The 18,796-nt window shown below is 41.8% G+C and overlaps 1 protein-coding gene across 2 annotated transcripts in view; it reads left to right on the top strand.

Moving 5' to 3' along the window:
- Positions 1 to 18,796, top strand: part of GLS (glutaminase) — an 811,930-nt gene that overhangs the window by 564,011 nt on the left and 229,123 nt on the right. The window contains exon 15 of one of the 2 annotated variants that reach the window (XM_086955381.1): positions 10,611 to 10,834. The exons of the other annotated variant lie outside the window; for it this stretch is intronic. Coding sequence (XP_086811507.1) covers positions 10,611 to 10,766 — 156 coding nt within the window. The 3' untranslated portion in view covers positions 10,767 to 10,834. Of the gene's footprint in view, positions 1 to 10,610; positions 10,835 to 18,796 lie in introns of those variants that run through there. 2 annotated transcript variants of the gene reach the window in all.

An 18,796-nucleotide genomic window follows, 5' to 3' on the forward strand; every position in this document is an offset into this window, starting at 1 on the left:
CAGGCCTGTGGGAAAGCAATTTCACTCTCCCTGTTCTGCATGACTTTGTAGTCACAAACCATACACCTTGGGGCTGTTCTGCTATATCTATTCTAAGATGAGGAATCTACAGTTAGAAGTATCCATCAGCAGTATGAGTTACTTTCTTTCAGTAATGCCCTTTCTATTCTTGGATATGCTACCTAACCAAAGATTCCTCACTTCCCTTTCTCCACTTTTTGCTGTGGAGCGGCCTCTTTTTAATATTTAGAAAAGATCACACATCGTTAACAACATCTGCTCACGCTCTGTGTTTCTGGGCATAGAAAGAAAAAAAGACAAGAAATTGATCCGCTTACGTCACCTAGTGGCATGCTAGAGCACAGTTATGGCAAATGTCTGTAGCCAGTCTGGCGCATGGGAGATATTCTAAGGTGAGAAATATGCAGTTAGATACAGTATCCACCTGAAAGACCATTACAAAGGTAAGTAACGTGTACTTTTTGGCCCTTTTCAGCCTTTTTGTATTTATCTGACTAACCATCTTTAGGTCTCTTGCTGTCATGGTTTTTTAAGTGGTTAACACACACATTTCCCCTCAAACCAGCTGACACGTGTTTCGTCACATGTGGGAGTGATCCTGTGACTTCTTCAAGGCTGAGATGGCGTGGTTAGGATGATGGTCAATTAGCCGTTGATAATTCTAACCCGGCTGGGTCATGAGCTCCGGATGAAGAGTAGGGAGGAAGGGCGGGCGAGTGTCGAGCCAACCCGGTGGCTGGTAATAGTTCCAATCCGGCTGAATGATGCGCTTCAGGGGAGCAATGAGGATGAGTGGGCGTTGATGTACTATTCGCATCGAGGAACCCCACAGGACCGCCCACGTGACTGACCCACGCACCTTTTAGGTCGGCGCAATATATATTGGCCATTCATATAATTTTCCCAAATCTCAGGAAAGGGACCAGATGTATGCTACAGCCCTGCAAGATGCCTAATTCCACTTTTCATTTTGGAAGACACTGGGAATTCCCCAGATTCCAGGCAATAATATCACACTTTAATTTCGTGGTACTGTCCTTTGGCATGAAGTATGCTCCTCAGACATTCTCCCAAAGCATGGTAGTAGTGGCATCCCGTTTACTATGTCAAAGAATATAAAAGTATTTGTACCTGGATGACTGATTATAATAGCCAGAAGTGGCAAGAGTAACACAGGTTTTGAAGCTAACAACTTCACTCTAACACAAATTAGGTCTACAGAATAAAGCTCCAAAAGTCTGCCTCAACTCCCGTTCAAATTCTATCTTAGCAGCAGGCATCCGTGGACGTAGTGCAAAAAAAAGTGCTTCTTCGGAGGAGAGAGTGTAATCAGTTTGAAGGTTCCCCATGCCACACGCTGCCAAATCTACACATTACTGGGTTCCATAGCCTCCTGAATTTCTATTTTCTTGAATAAAAGACTTCCCTTGAGACTTTTCCAGACATGCCTGGATGATCATTGGTTGTAAAAGGAGAACAGATAGGATGATAAACCCTCTCATCTCAGTAGCAGCAAAGAAGTATCTCTCCTGGTGGAACACAAGAGCCAGTCTCCTGCCAGGTATCCGTTTTTATCATATTCCTCCAAGGCAAAACAATGTGTCAGATGCCTCACTCTGTGTGGGGATCCCATCGAGGAACTTTTTCTGTGCATGATATTCGGTGAAGGAAAGAGAGTCATCACATCAATAGCTTGGAACTCAGAAAAAGTCCATTTGGCTGCTTTCAAGGCTTACCTATTCTCTCTAACGATGAATAATTCAATAAGACAGTTCCGCAACAATGCTGTACTTGAACAAACCAGGATGATGGTGCAAAAGATCTCAATGTCTGCCTTGATCATCAGTATGTCGATAAAGTTAGTTCACTAACCAGGAACTCTAAACCAGCAGATTTCCTAAGCAGGATTCATAAAGAAATTCTCAAATAGGTTGTTGACGAGTTATTCAAGAAATCTTCGCAGAAAGGGGCTACCAAAAATAGATCACTTCTCAACCTCTTGGAACAAAAAAATGCCAGGACTTTTCATCCAGACTTCCCAGTGTAGACTCAATGCCCTTTTAATGATCTTATTATGAACATTGATGTATGCCTTTGCACCAGCTTGAAGCATAGTGACATACAAGCTATTTTGCCACGTGAACCTAATCAATGTTCAAGCAAAAAGAGTAGTAATGAGAATCCAGCCTTCTTTCCTCTTGTAAGTGATCCAGAATTTCATATTAACCAAGTAATTACTCAGTTGTATACTTCTGTCTACTGTCCACTTAAGGAAACATGGCTACCACAGCAGTCACTTAGAAATCAGTCCATACTTTTACATAGCACAGCTGTCTTAATTCTGATACAAAAGCAGGCTCTAATATTGGGCAACCTGAGAAATCATTTTAGTTTACTCTGCAGTACAACTTCCGTCAGTCTCGTGTACTTTAGATTTTCCATCCCTTTTGCCAAAGAGGTGCGAGGGAACACTGTTTTTATCTTGCTGTACTATTGTAACATTTATGACTATCAAAGAAGATCCTATGATGCAGCCTTAAAGGGCCTCTGCTTGGTTATCTACAGTTACTGACTCATAACTCCATTCCTGCAACAGAGACTTTGTTGTATCTGACCATTTCGACTACAGCCACGACTCCAGTGACGCCTACCCTGGATCCAACCTTGATGCCTATCTCAAGTCTGGTGCCTACGTACGCCCACGCCAGGCCAATGTCTCTTTATGAGATTAGCAAAATACAGTTCTCAGCTTTGGATGAACCCCAGCCTCTTCCCCATTACCAGTACTGTTGTAGGTGGAAGGCCTTGTTTGGATTCTGATGCTGTTCAGGGAACAAGGCCCCTCACTAATTAAAGTGCCTCCTTCCCTGCTCTGCAGAGCAGCAGAAGTTCTAGATCTCCGGGTGCCTACTATAAAGACAAACTTAACAGAAATCTTGCAGGTTGGGCCTGCTACCTTCTAACGAGGCTTTGACAGAAATGTTTGATGGCAACCTGATAAAAACCATGTTCTACTCCCTATGTAATTCGTCCAGTGGCTACGCATCGCAGAAATGCCCAGGGAACCCAGCTTCCTAACTCACCATCCCAGTCCCAAGAGATTGATGCTTTAAGTTTCCAGCAGCAAGGTGAATCCCAACACTTTCTATATTGCACATCCTCACAGAGTTGAAGTGCATTGATGCATTTAGTAAAAGGGTCTTTTTCGTCTGCCAGTGTGTCACTGAGGTCCATGGATGCCATCTGCCTTCTGGAACTCTACACATACGACTTGTGTGCTGTTGCCACTGAGATTATACTGGCCATCCCTGACAAACTGAGGAACACCTGTCTTGACAATCCAAGGTGGACAGGTTAGTATTAACTACGTTTTGAAGACTGGCCGGGAAACCTCTGCCACCCAAATCAGATCTTCCCAACCTTGCCGCCCTGCACAGCAGCCTCTGGCCTTAGGCCTAGTCTATACAGTCATGCTGCACAGTTGTTACTCTACCCATAGCCAGTATTTTAGAGATATTACCTAGATTACAAACAATGTTTAAAGGTTTAAAACAGTATTAAAGGTTTGATCTGTTGATATTCCTTGATTTATTCAGTGGATGTACATTCAAAATATTTAGAAGTTTAATTAAGGCAACCTGAAATCAGTTGTCCACCTCATCCAATGTGTCGGGTGCTCCTATGTGTACATACGTTTGACAGCAAAATGATTAAATCACAGTCTTATTTTTGGGTTAACTGAAATGTCAAGTGAGGAGAAATGGCTTTTGATTATCAATGTTTTGTTACAAAATTGGAGGTAGGAGCAATTTTATCTAAAGCGAAAATGTATCTTACCTCCTATAAACAATGGAATCTGCTTGACTAGATGTAGAACCAATTAGTCTTTGTACTAATCCATCCATCTGTCACTATTGTTAAAAACTTCTCCTTTCCCACCAGTTATCGCAGGGTAATTGTGGGAAATGCAATTATTAATTTAGGAGGGGCCTGACCAACTTAATATTTTGTTAGATTACAACATAGTTTACTAAGAAAACTCTACTCAACCACCTGTTGCTCTGGAAAAGCAGCTGGCTTTTTCGCAGAAAAATTAGTCAAAGATCTAAGCAGTATCAAATAACATTAAAATCAAGACATAACACAATACAATTTCAGAACCATTTTAGAAAAAAATCAAGAAAAATTCAGTAAGTAAAATGGCACACAAATGGTAAAAATCATATTTAGGGAAAACCAATATTTGAAAGTATTTACATGACCACAAGAAAAATAGTGTTATAAACATCAATGTTAGCTTATAGAGCGCACGGCTACCTCCAACAGAGCTGTCCCGGCGCTAGCAGCTGTGTGACCAAAGGAACTAAGAGGACTTTTAGGCCAAGTCAAACAACCATGTCTTCAAGTCTTTTCTGAACATGCATTCAGGTTTGGCCTTCCGTAGATGTTCAGGCATAGAGTTCCATAACAAGCCTGTTCTTACAGAAAAGGCCTGGCCACCAATCCTAGCTTTCCTGAAGTGAGGAGTCGCCAATAACTCCTGATGATTTGACTGTAAAGTCCTCATTTGATGATATTTCCTGAGTCTTTGCTTGAGGTATTGTGGACCAAAACCTCTAGTTGCTCTATATGCCACTGTCAACGCCTTAAACTCTATTCATCTCTTGACCGGCAACCAATGTAGGCTCCAGAGATGGGGGGGCGATATAGCGACAGAATGGAACATTTCTAACAAGCCTTGCTGCCGCATTTTGTATAATCTGCAATTTCCTAATTAGGTAGTCTGTCATACCCAGGTACAGACTATCTGCGTAGTCAAGCTGGGAAATTACTAATGCATGGACCACTGACTTTCTGCAGCCCATCGGCAGGAGATGTAGAAATCTTCACAAAGCTTTCAACTTCCAGAAACATGAGGAAGAGACCTGGCACATCTGAGATTTGCCAGAAAGGTTGGAGTCAAACTTGAACCCAAGGTTCCTAGCCGCAGTTGCAGGAAGAGGTGGGGGATTTAACTCTGAATGCCACCAAAGTTCTGGCCTGGGGGGAAAAGATTGATTGAAAAACATAACGTCTGTGTTTTCAGCATTTAACTTCATGCAGCTGTTAGTCATCCAAGTCGGTACTCTCAGCAAACACTGCTTGAAGTTAGTGAAGGCAGCCTCTGAGTGTTCCCTAAAAGAGAACACAAGCTGAGTGTCATCAGCGTACGAGACGACCTTCACCCCTAGTTGTTCAATTATTGGAGCTAAAGGGGCAAGATAAACATTAAAAAGAGAAGGGCTCAAGGCTGAGTCCTGCGCGACTCCACATACTAGGGGGCTGGATGAGGACACGGGCGGGCGTAGGAACACTTTTTGAGACCGTCCCTCCAAAAAGAAGCGGAACCAACTAAAGTTAGTTCCAGTCACTCCCAGGAGTGCAAGTCTTTCTAGGAGGATTTGGTGTTAAACAGTATCAAATGCTGCGGAAAAATCCAGCAGCACTAGCATCGCACAGCTACCCTGGTCCACAGTTTCCCTTACAGTTTTCGCCACTTCCAGCAAAGCCGTCTCGGTACTATAGCCCGACCTAAAGCCCGACTGAGAGTCATGAAGAAGATTGTGAGACACTAAGAACTCGGCCAATTGTTTTTGGACTTCTTTCTGAAGTACCTTAGCCTGTGCAGAGAGAAGAGAAATCGGCCTAAAATTCTTTCGCTCTCCCGGGTCTCCATCTTCTTTCTTAACAATTGGTTGAACAAAAGCTGTTTTCCACCTTGTTGGATAAATACCTGCTTTCAAAGAGGAATTCCATATTAAGTTAAGTAGGGGGTTCTCCCAAAAGGCTAATAATCTATAAAACCTAGGTGGACAGGGATCGGCTGGCGAACTGGACTTAACTTTGTAGAGTTCTAGCATAGAAGTTTCCAGGCTAAAGGGACCAAATTCAGACCAACTTTCCACATGCTGGGTCGTGGGCAAAGTTTTAACTGGTAGACTTGATAGGACTATCTTAGAGAAAGAAGAGTAGATAGTCTGAATTTTTTCCTGGAAGAAACTAGCTAAATCTTCACATAAACTAGCTGAAGGCGTAAGCGTGCTCTGTAAGACTTGTGACATCAAAAATCCCTGCACAATCTTAAAAACTTCTCTTGAAGAATTGTCAGAGGCTTTTATTTGATCTGCAAAATATTCCTTCAGGGTGTTGCGTTTTAACCTGTGGAATCTTTTTAATGCTGTTCTATATATGCTCTTGGCCTGTAGGTCGTAATTTTTCCGCCGCAGACTCTCGAGCCGCTTACATAGGATTTTTTCCTGGCAGAGTTCTGGGGAAAACTTAGGGGCTGATGGTTTATTTCTGGCCGGTTTCAAGGTTTTAATGGGGGCTACGTTATCAAGAGCTGAAATAATCCAGCCATCAAAGGCAGACACATCATGATTGGGATCTCCTATGAGTAGTTCTGTAATTCTGGACCCATGAGCTCGGGTAAAACCTTCCTTCAATTTCTTCTATCTTCAAACTCTAAACTAGGCTGATTGGTACCAATAAGGCTAGTCAATGTGAAGGGAACTAATCGATGATCCGTCCTGGTCATCGATAAAGGATCCATTACTTTCAGGGTGTCTACGTGGGTAGGTACAGACACCTTTTGTGTCAGGTTTAACCCCTTAAGAGTATCTGCCAATTGTAAGGCCAGAGGGCAGTTATCATTGTCCATATGCACATTGAACTCACTAAGAACTAGAAAGTTAGAATATTTTAAAGATAAGTCTGCTATGGTATCAAACAACTCCGGCCAATGAGAGGACAGGGAGTCTGCAGGTCTATAGACCTGCAATCCTGCATAGGAGGAAGTAGGGGAACATCTAATGCAAAAGGACCGTGCCTCTATGGGTCCTGCCAACTCAATATTTTTAGACGAGATATCCCTATCCTTTCGGGAAATCACTGACAGCCCCCCATCCCCACCCCCGTCTGTTACCAGCCCAGTTAGGTGCTGCCGTCCTCTAACCATCAGGGATGGCCAGACCTACATCGGGGTTAGAGCTCTCTTTTAACCAAGTTTCGGTTAAAAACATGGCATGCCAAGAGTTAGCTTCAAGATTGAGCCAAATCTCATCCGCATGTTTTGGCAGGGATCTGCAGTTGATTAAGCAGGCCTGCATATGTAACCACGGTGTCTGTACCTTCCTTGGCCGCCTAGCCAAGAAATAGGAACAGTATTCACATCGTGGTCCCGGCTCATCTTTCCCACCCTCCAATATAGACAGATTTATGCAAGATGGGCTCAGGCAGCCCACCCGGGAGAAGGCAAATAACTCTTCTCTAGACCAGAATATTCTAGCTGAAGTATTATCTCGGGCAGCATGGCTAGCGCTGGTCGCGTTCCAGTCTCAGACGGGCGCAGAAGGGCTTGTCTTTGGCGTGCCTTCGGTGGTTACCAGTTGTGACCACTGAAGTACATTCTTGAATAAAAGACAAGAAAAAGTTACCAGAAAACTGCTCTGCCTCACAGAACCCAAGAGGGCAGGGGTAAAGTCAATTTCCTTGTATGCCTAACCGAAATTGTAGAAATAAACTTTAAATCACAACCAAACATCGTCATAGAAGAATCCACTTTATCTATATATTTTGCTGTTATTCAGAGTAGACACCTACCCCTCCATAACAGGTCTCACTTTTAGATCTTAAGTCCAGAGACTTGTGGACTACAGCACTCATGGAGGTGGCCTGTCTAGTGTATAAAAATATTTTTTCTACATATTAAATCTCTTTCCTCTGACAAATGCGACTGCAGGATTTTAAGCTGCTGCTATATAGGCCTCAATGATGAGCCTGACATCATGTTTTTCAGTCGGATGTGGCTAGTTTGAGTGTATGTTGCAACTCAGATTTGTCATTCAGTGTTCATATTACTGGGGCACTTACTACCACAACCAGCAGTGGCCTTACTACAGGGTGAAATAAGACAAGACCGTTTAGTAGCCAGTTGTAACTCATCTTGGAGGCACAGAGCACATCCACTGCTAAGCTCATTGATAGTCTCACAGTGAATAGAGTCAAGATACCAACAAAATCATCAATGAAGAAAAGCGACAAAAACTTGGAGACCACAGAGCAAGGCTGGAATATCCTGTATCATTCAGCACTGTGTAGTAGCTACCACATTAGTTAGTAATCCCTGAAAGGCTAGTATACTCCTGTAAATTAGCGTTGAGCCCATTATGTAGTAGATTAGTGGTTCCTATGATGTAGAAATCTCTACATGTGGAAATGGGCTCCAAATCAGGAAGTAGTCCCCATATTAAACTTCTTCATGCAGTAGTCTGAGGTAATTAGCCCACCCGATTTTAGTTTCCTATCACATGATATTTCTGACATCAGTACTGACACCATCCAACAGTTTCTTACTTATTAGGAAATAGTTCCCCAGTAATTTAGTAACCTTACGATATAACATCACCTCAAATATTCAGCAGTAATTCCCAATCAGGAGAACCCCTCCCCACATCTTGCAGTACTGTCCACTGTATAATTTCTCCCTCCATAAACTTTTCTTAGAATGTTCTCCCATCGCTTAGTTGGCCTTGCATCAAGCAGTAGACTTTGCGCTGTTCCCCTGTCGTCGTAAGTCTTACCTTAACTGCGCTCAAGTCTTCTCCTTCTGAGGCCTGATCTGTCGCTTTGAGAGAGCCTGCTTCCCATTGCCAATGTGAAGGAATAGGTCTCAAGCAGCTTCTCTTAGTTGTTGAGTGAGAAACTGCTTTCCTCATCTGGTGAACTCATGGAGGTGATGGGAAGCACCCCTAAGATAAGAAGTCCATTGACCTTCATAAGCTGCTCAGCGTAACATTATGAAATATCCTTTGGAAAGAGGGATTACTCTTCCTGTCTCCTCTGTGGTTGCAAAGAATTATTTTCTTTGGATATATTAATGGTACTTAGGACGCCAGCCACAAAGGACCCAGATGACCAGTGGACAACAAGAAAACGCCTTTTAGTCCCCTCACACTTGTAAGCAGTGCTGAGTCATTCACAACCCCATACCTAATGTGGCCTTCTTGAATCTAGTATGGGCAGTCTTTAGCTCTTTGTGACACTTCTGTTTGTAGCATATGCTTTAAAGTAATTAGATACAAATAAATACATTTACTATTCTTCCAGTGATAATCACCTTATATGTGAAGGCATGTGATTTACCACCAGCAGTGGCTAATGGAATTTAATACTTCCAGTCTCTGCAGGCCTTTGGTCAACATAATTTTTTATATGAGGGCCCGATTTAGAGTTTGGTGGAGCGTGTACCGCCAAACGAAAGGTCTGCCTGCCTGATTTACAGATGGGCGGACCTTCAGTATGTAGAGGGCAAAGCCTACTCAGTCTCTGCCACTTACATATCCTCCCCCGATGGTCTGAGGGAGTAAGGGCTGACGGGAGTTTGGGCTGTGTCCACCCGCCTGATTTAGAGTAGGCAGACACATGGTCAGTTTTTACTTTCACAAACGGCCACTCAAAACATAGCAGTATGTAAAAGTAAAAACTACTCGATGACCCCCAACCCATGGGAGAAAACTCCCATGGCGAGGGGGTCATTGTTTTTTTATTTTTTATTTTCAAAAACAAAATCATGCTTTGGGATTTTGTATTTGAAAATAAAAAAAAGAAAATGAGTGTGTGCAGTACAGCCCCATCATGTTGCCTGAGTCTCACGGCACACTTTCAATGTATTTACAAGAGCGGCCGTGACAGTAGGTCTTGTAAATGTAAGAGATGTCCGCTTTGCTTTGCCTGCAGACATCTCTGAATTTGGCAGGCAGAGTAACCTCGCCTTGGCAGTATTAAAGTTCTTTGCCATGGCAACACTACTAACACTGTTCATCAAAGTCAAAATCGAACCCCTAAGTCTTAAAAATGTTAATGAGCATGCTGCTGGGAACTTTGTATTGGAGTAGGTGTTTGAATTGTCTTATTTTGAAGTGACTCACAATATTTTGTGCATATGCCTTTTTATTTGTCTTATTTGTCTACAGCTTTGCTGATTAGGTTTTAGGTTCTTGTAGTAAATAACTCAGGCTTTCCTATGCTGTAACAATGATCTTTTGGTGGTGTCAATTGCAGACATTTGTTGGCTAATGATATTAATAAGTAAAAATACTACCTCTTTGGGTCATTCTCAGTAAGTTAATTAATCACTGTATTCTCTGGTCTTCACTCAGATTATATTTTATAGTCCAGTCTGAATCTTTATGGTCACTGCCTTGAGAGAGAGAGATAGAGAGAGAGAGAGAGAGAGAGAGAGAGAGAGAGAGAGAGAGAGAGAGAGAGAGAGAGAAAGATAGATAGAGAGAGAGAGAGAGAGAGAGAGAGAGAGAGAGAGAGAGAGAGAGAGAGAGAGATAGAGAGCAAGAGAGAACACGTACATACACCGTGAGAGTCTTTAATAAAGTATTGTTCAATGGACCTTTATTATGTAAGTTTGTTTGTCTTTGTAATTAAATATATCCTTTGGACTGGGTGGAAATAGACTTAATCCTTCAATAATATAAATAACAATAAACCTTTCTTCATTCAAATACACTAACTCATTATATATATGTTGCTTGAAGAACCAGCAATCGTATGGACCAATGGACTATGAAAGCCTTCAGCAAGAGCTGGCTTTGAAAGAAACCATATGGAAAAAAGTGTCACCTGAATCAAACGAGGATACCTCCACTACCACCGTAGTGTATAGGATGGGAAGTCTCGGAGACAGAAACTAAAGAAATGAGTGCTAATGTTTGAAATTTCTTCGGTGTGTCCTTGAGCATCTGGAGTTCGTTTATATATATATATATATATATATATATATATATATATATATATATATATATATATATATATATATATATAGATATATAGATATATAGATATATAGATATATATATATAGATATATAGCTATGTATATTTTCCAAGTTATTTATTTGAAATGCGTTTGTGTTGTCAATCATATGTATGTTTGTGGGAAATATAGATTCCTATTGCTGAATTATGACCTTTAACCAAAGAAACTAATTTATGTGTATCTCAGAATTGCATTTCTTGATATATGTGGAACACCTCTTTCCACAAATATTTTAAAGAACAACTTATATAATGCCAGCAGTATCCTTCAATCACCCTCCTAGATGTGAGGGTTTAAAACAGTATCAAAGGTTGGATCTGCTGATACCCTTTGATTTATTCAGTGGATGTACATTTAAAATATTTAGAAGTTTAATTAAGGCAACCTGAAATCAGTTGTCCACCTCATCCAATGTGTCAGGTGCTCCTATGTGTACATACATTTGTCATTAAGATGATTAAATCACAGTCTTATTTTCGGGTTAACTGAAATGTCAAGTGAGGAGAAATGGGTTTTGATTATCAATGTTTTGTTACAAAATTGGAGATAGAAGCAATTTTATTTTGTAACCTTTTTTAAATTAATTTCTAAAGCGAAAATGTATCTTACCTCCTATAGACAATTGAATCTGCTTGACTAGATGTAGAACCAACCAGCTTTTCACTTATGATACTAGATACATTATTCTGCATGCAGTTCTCACAAAACTTTTGTATCTGTGTGCACCTTTTACAGCCTAGAGTGATGTAAAAGATCATTGTAATTCATATGCTGCTTGATTTGAGTTTTGTAAAACTTCTTTTGGTTTTTGAGAATGTAAGTGGCTGATTGGAATGTGAAATTTGTGTAATGTGTGGAGTGGTTGACTGTTCAGTATTTAGTACTTATGCTCCATTAGCCACAGTGTCTTAATGTAATTATATAATGAAGACCAATTATTCTTGGAGGCAAGATTAGAGGCTACATTGTTTTGCTACATATTCTGGATTTCTCTTCAATCAATAGGGGTAATGTTGGATGAATGGGTGGCATTGCCTTATGTTAGAATAGAATAATGTTTCCATAGGACTCATTTATGTATTTGTAAGGATATTTCAATAATATAGTTGACCTGATCAGAATCTAGAATACGTGAAATCACCACTAATTCATCAGTGATTTAAGGTATATATATATATATATATATATATATATATATATATTTATATTTAGCATGATAAAAAAATCATCTGGACAGTTTAAACAAAGTAGGTGCTCCAAAGTGATGGCACAGTGCAAGTCAAGTCAAGTCAAGTCAGAGAATTTATATAGCGCACTACATACCCAGAGGGTCTCAAGGCGCTTAGAAAGGGGAGGAGGATTACTTGTCAAATATCCACGTTTTAAGTTGCTTTCTGAATGCTAGGTGGTTCTGGGTAAGGCGAAGGTGAGCGGGGAGTGAGTTCCATGTTTTAGCAGCCAGGTATGAGAAGGATCTGCCTCCCATGGTGGTCTTATTGATGCGAGGTACAGTGGCGAGGGCATGGCTGGAGGTACGCAATTGGCGGGAGGGGGTGTAAAAGGACAGTCGTGAGTTGAGGCATTCGGGTCCGATGTCGTAGAGTGATTTGTGTGCGTGGGTTAGCAGTCGGAAAGTGATTCTCTTGTTGACGGGTAGCCAGTGGAGGTCTTTCAGGTGACCAGAGATGTGTTCGTTGCGCGGGATGTCTAATATGATCCTGGCTGAGGCGTTTTGGATTCGTTGGAGTTTCTTCTGGAGTTTAGCGGTAGTACCTGCGTAGAGGGTGTTTCCGTAGTCCAGTCGGCTCGTGACCAGAGCATGGGTGACAGTTTTCCTGGTTTCGGTGGGGATCCAGCGAAATGTTTTTTTGAGCATGCGCAGAATGTTGAAGCAGGATGAGGATACGGCGCTGACTTGTCTGTTCATTGAGAGTGAAGAATCCAGGATGACGCCCAGGTTTCGTGCGTGGTCTGTCGGGATGGGTGCTTTTCCAAGGGCTTCCGGCCACCAAGAGTCGTCCCATGCGGAGGGGGGATGTACCTAAGATGAGGACTTCCGTTTTGTCTGAGTTCAGTTTGTAAAAAGGTGTGCCTAAATCGTGTAACACTTAAAGTGTCGGTAATATGTACAGTATGTACACAAACGATAACCCCCGATTAGACAAAGAATCACTTTCAAAATCCAACGCTATCAACATTCATATTTGAATGGTCCAACAATGAATGATGTGGGTGAAATCCACATAAGTCAACATTTCGACCAATTACAAGGAATCATATGGAGTCTTTATCGGGACATAATGAGCCTTGGTACCAGCCTGCAAGAAACAAAGTATTGTCAAACCTGAAGGTACTTTGAGCTGAAACTGAAAAATCTCACCTGACCAAAAAACTTCTGGTCTGTATCTAGAAACATCCATAAAGTGGTGTTAATACAATCTGAGAAAGAATAAATCAACAGAACAATCGGTAGAAGGAACCCCATTGTGGGAAACCAGACAAAATGGCATATTGGGCATGCAACCTATGTGATATAGTAAACAGCTGTAAGCGATGAATGGGAGAGACATTGCCCCTCAGTCGCTACATGCAAGTGAGGGCCAACCCAAAACATAGTCAACCTTCTGTATATGCCTAAAAACAAGCAATTAATCTAAAAACAAAAGGAGAAAGGATGATAATAGGCCCTCAACCAACAACTGCCTGACTGACTGACTGATGGTATTTCGAAAGAGCACTAATACCGAGGCGTCTTGGCGCAAAGTAAAGTAACTAAACAAGTACTGACCGATGCATCATTGGGTGAAAAGCCATGTCTTAATTTCCTTCCTAAACAGCCTACGGTTAGAGATCTGTCTGAGGTGTAAGGGGGCTGAGTTCCATAACCTTGAGGCCAGATGGGAGAAGCCCTTGCCTCCCCATCATGATCTTTTGATCTTAGGAGCATTGACGAGACATTGCACAGCAGACCTCAAGGAACGGGTTGGCTGGTATTGAGAGAATAGGGATTGAAGATCTAAAGCCCCATCTCCGACAATGCCTTATGAACAAAGTATAATGCTTTAAACTCCGCCTGTCGTTGTACTGGAAGCCAGTGTAGTTGCCTGATAGAGAGGGAAGTAGGGTGATGTTTGGACAGGTTGAGAAGTACTCTCGCTGCTGCATTTTGAACTGATTGCAGCTTGGCCAATTGCGCAGTGCCAGCTCCCAGATAAAGGACATTACCATAATCGATTCTAGAGAAGATAGTAGCAATTATAACTGTGTTCCTGAGGAAGAAGGGTGTAAACGGCAGTATCTTTCTCAGCCCTTTTAACATAAAAAAGCACGCTGAGGCCACTTGATTAATCTGTGGCCGCAAGGACATGTCTTTGTCAAGCACTATGCTGAGATTCCTAACTTTAACCACTGGGAGCGGACAAGCCCCAGCTGATCTAGGCCACCAAAGCTGATTCCAGATGGATGCTTTTTGGCCGAACTCAAGGACTTCTGTTTTTGTGGTGTTCAGCTTTAAAAAGTTCTGGTTCATCCAAGACATAACCATGGATGTACAAAAGGAAAAGTCAGCTGCATTGGCCTCCACTGAATGAGAAACTGACACTAACAGCTGAGTGTCATCTGCATATGACACTAGCTTAAGGCCTTGCTCTTTAATTAATTTCGCCAGAGGGGCGACATAAATGTTGAACAAAGTAGGCGACAAACAGATCCCTGCGGAACTCCTCCTGGAAGGGTGAATTTTTCTGATTGATAGGAGTTCCAGAGGATAACTTGTTCTCTGTCTGACAAGAAGGAGGTGAGAAGATCCAGCGCTATACCCTTGACACCAGAGTCCCTGAGCCTTTGAATAAGTACCTCATGATTTACGGTGTCAAAGGCCGCTGTTAAATCCAGCAGGACCAGAGTGACTCTACTTCCCTCATTCATGCCCTTTCGTATTTCCTCTGCCACCATTATTAGTGTTGTTTCCGTAAAGTGTTTTGCACGGAAGCCATGTTGGGTATTGTCGAGCAGGTTGTTGGTCTCAAGATATGATGATAGCTCCGAATTCATGGCTTTCTCCAGTAGTTTGGCAGGCAGAGGCAAGCAAGAGATAGGGCGATAGTTTTGTTCATCAACGGGGTCTAGCTTTGTATTTTTTAGCAGCGGGCGAACGCATGCCTTTTTCCATACTAGCCGAAAAGCTCCAGAACTCAGAGCCTGGTTCAAAACCGGCATTAGTAATGCATTAATCTCTGTTGGAGCCAGGTGAAGTACATAAGGTGGGCAAGGATCCCTGGGTGATCCTGACTTGGTTTTCAACAGCAGGTCTACCACCGTGTTCTCATCAAGTGGGGAGAATTGTGACAGGCCCCCCTGAGTATAGCTAATAGTAGCTTGCGTGCCTTGGTTGTTCTCTGAACTGTTTTCTGCATTTGACAGGTCATTATAAACAGATTGTACCTTGTTTTGAAAATAAGAGGCCAGTTTATCCACAAATGCTTGGTCTGGTCTGAAGGTTACATCACGAGGGCATTTCTTCAGAGCACTGACTGTTGAAAACAGTTCTCTGCCGGAATGCACAGCGTCCTGTATCTTCCTAGAATAGTAGGTGGTTTTAGTTTGAATAATTAGGTTCTTATATCCCTCAAGTGCCGCACAATAGATCTTTTTGTGGGCTGCATCATAGTGTAATCTCCAGGCACGCTCTTTCTGTCTGCAGTTGATTTTAGCCGTTTTTAATTCTGCTGAGTACTAGGGTGAGGACACCCTTTTTTGCCGAGCTTTTAATAGTCTTTCCGGCGCTACCTTATTGGCAGCTCTATTGAGGCTATCCTGCAGAGCCATGGCAGCCTGGTTTGCATCTGTCAAGGCCGTATAACTGTCCTCAAGACCCCTATCAAGTCAGACCTGGTGACTGCCTTAAATGCACACTTCAGAACCATCAGAAATGTGTTGGGTAGTAACTAGAGTATCAATGTGTAGTATGCAAACTCACCAGGCTAGGCATTATCACTCGAACTTACGAGAACACAGTTGCCGTGCAAAGTAACAACTCTCGTGAGCTTAATGTTATCATATGCCATAGGTGAATCATGGTCTGCCTGCATGCGAGGCTCACTGTTGATGGACCAAAATATCAAGAGAATAGACTCAGCCCATCGAAAAAAGTAATAAAGCTTTGGTGTTATAAATACCTTTAACATGTCGGAGGTTTCTCTGGACTGCGCGGTCCAGAGAAACCTTCACAGCATCCCGAGATAAGGGGAGAGAGAGGACCATATAAATGATGTATGCATGAGGAAACGTAAACACTACTAGACTGCCTGCCTAAACCAGAAATGGGAAGCCCTATAATGCTTCAAAAGAAAAGTCAATGGCCTGGCGCACAAGTGAACAGCTCTGTGTGTAAAATGCATGCACATGCTTAAAAATATCTATATGGGTAACCTAATCACTCGAACCAATAACAATGCACACAAAAAAACGCAAAAACTGACCACCATGATAATTCTATCCAGCTTAAATGAGTCCTCTGGGAACATTGTTCTTTGATCGTATTTCCCGAGTTTATTGGAATATTGGGTGTTTCATGTAGTTATGTTAGAATTGATCACATGAAATAGATCTGTTTTCTAAATTATTATTCAGATCCTTGGGACTATGATTACCCAGTAAATAGAATCTGATGCATACGTAATCGAAACAAGATCGGCAACATGCTTATCGTCATCATGATAATTAAGTAGAGCAAGAGATGAACCCTATTTTTTTTAATAGATTAGATTGCTTCTCTTTGTTCACCATTTCAGTACTTAGGAATGCCCTGAAAGCATCTCTTCTGACAATAACCTTGGTCGGTATCTTACTTTGATTGAGTCATAATTCGAGGATTTTCAGTCCGTGACATGAAATAACAGTTCACAATTCAGCAAAGTCTTCTGGTGCTGATGCATATGTTGCTACATACTAAATTAAACTCTACAACTCATTCTGGAAGAAAGAGAGTTCGCTGCCCCACAGTTACATCACCTACCCCAAACCAAGCTAGGTTTGTCTGGTGGCCATTTCGGGAATAAGGTACTGCTTTAACACTTACAGCTTTACTTGGGCCTTCTCTCCCCAAGAGAAGGCCCACGCAATTGAAGGGTTACCGCCATTGGTTTCAACAAATGTTTATATGTGCCTTCCATCCATGTGGGTGCAGCTGTCACTCTCCTGGAATCCAAGTGGCTTAACCACGGGGTTAGAGAAGCATGGGACACCGGTGCTGGCCACTGACCCTCTTCTTGTATTGACGGCCTGTATACCTCATCAGTGTCCATTTTCTTCATGATTCAACAACATTTAAAAGGATTACCTTGAATCATTAGTAACTAAATTTAAATCCAAAAGCCCCAACGATTATGTCTGGCATCTTTCCAATCAGGGGAATACAGCCTAGGAAACTAGAAGGAGACTCAAGGTTGTCTGATCCTGAAGAAAGCCCATAAATTCTTCTGCCACCATTTTAACGACCAAAACATGTTGACCTGAACAGAAGTGTGAGAAAAGTGCCTTAACTAGAACCAGCTTTCTTCCACTCACTAATGTTTTTAATCTTGGATGGTACACGCCAAGTTTGAGAAAATAGACCTGTTTTGTAATACCTGCCCTAATACAATTGTCACATTATTACGTCAAGAGCCCCTGCACATCATTTAAATAGCTCTCATACACAGAAAATCCAAAAGTCCCTAATAGCTCTGAATGAGCCGGTCTTGTACTATTAAGGTGCTGGGGAAGGAGCACCCCTATAATGAAGCATGCCACCTAGTGGACGGGGGTGCTTTTGTCCTTTATTTTTACTTTTTTTCAAACTAATTCTGAAAATATCTTCTAAACTAGAGTTGAACTAGTTTGTCAACTCTCGAGAGAGATATGCTCATATACAAAACATAAGGAGTTAGCACTTTGCTTCTTTTGAAAATAGTTTACCAGTCTCTTGAAATCAGCATTCTGTAATCCTCCAGTGACACAGGCCACTTAAAAATGGTTCAGGAGGAAGGCCTATCAATTCACTTGCTCATCTTTGGCTCATGACAGCATTTCCACAAACACAAGAGAATATCTGAGGTGGAAACTTTGTCCTGTACTATCTTGAGGTAAATTCTGCCCTGTGCCTTGTTAAAGGGATGAGCGCTCAACAAAAGTTAACGGTGAGAAGGTGAGGTACTTGGCTTAACTCAGATGAAGGGACTAGGGATCCTGAAAACTTTCCTTTTCAGGTTTCCACTTAATGGTGCTTGCGTCATTCATCACAAACTATTGTATACAATAAAAAAGATTTGGGATAGCTTTCTGTAGCATTGCTCATCAGTTGTTTAAGCGAGGGAGAGATACATTTTGTATCTGTCTTTTCAATCCATTACCATTCACGCTAGTAGAAAAAAATGTATTTGTAGAGAAAGCACTTTCATTCATAAATTTCCTATTATAGCTACATGAGCCTTATCAGTGCGTGATACCAGGGAACATATCATTTATTTCAAGCAGAGCTTGCATCCTGGAATTAATGAGTAATCCCTTAGCAGCAATTGACGGCAAAATAAACCTATGCAGACAATCGGACACTGTAAAGCAATTGAAAGGCACATATAAAGTGTTTCTCCTGTGACAGAAGAACATGAATATAATAATCATGACAAGCAGGTGTATGCTTAGTGCATCAAAAGAATTCGCATGAAGGTGTAGCACTGTCTTGTCATTTTCCATCTTTAATTTCAAGACTACTAAAACAAGCATATTTTAGAAAGCCTGCTCCGTGCGTGCTGCCCACCATGCTCTGTTTTCATTTTGCAGTCTTAATTTGCTTAAATTAACCAGTGCAGTTAACGTAGATCCTGAAGGGAAGGTCCAGGACTGGATACGCATTGTCTAACCTAGA

The sequence above is a fragment of the Lissotriton vulgaris genome, chromosome 2_1 (assembly GCF_964263255.1).
Source record: "Lissotriton vulgaris chromosome 2_1, aLisVul1.2, whole genome shotgun sequence".
In the NCBI taxonomy this organism is placed as follows: domain Eukaryota; kingdom Metazoa; phylum Chordata; class Amphibia; order Caudata; family Salamandridae; genus Lissotriton; species Lissotriton vulgaris.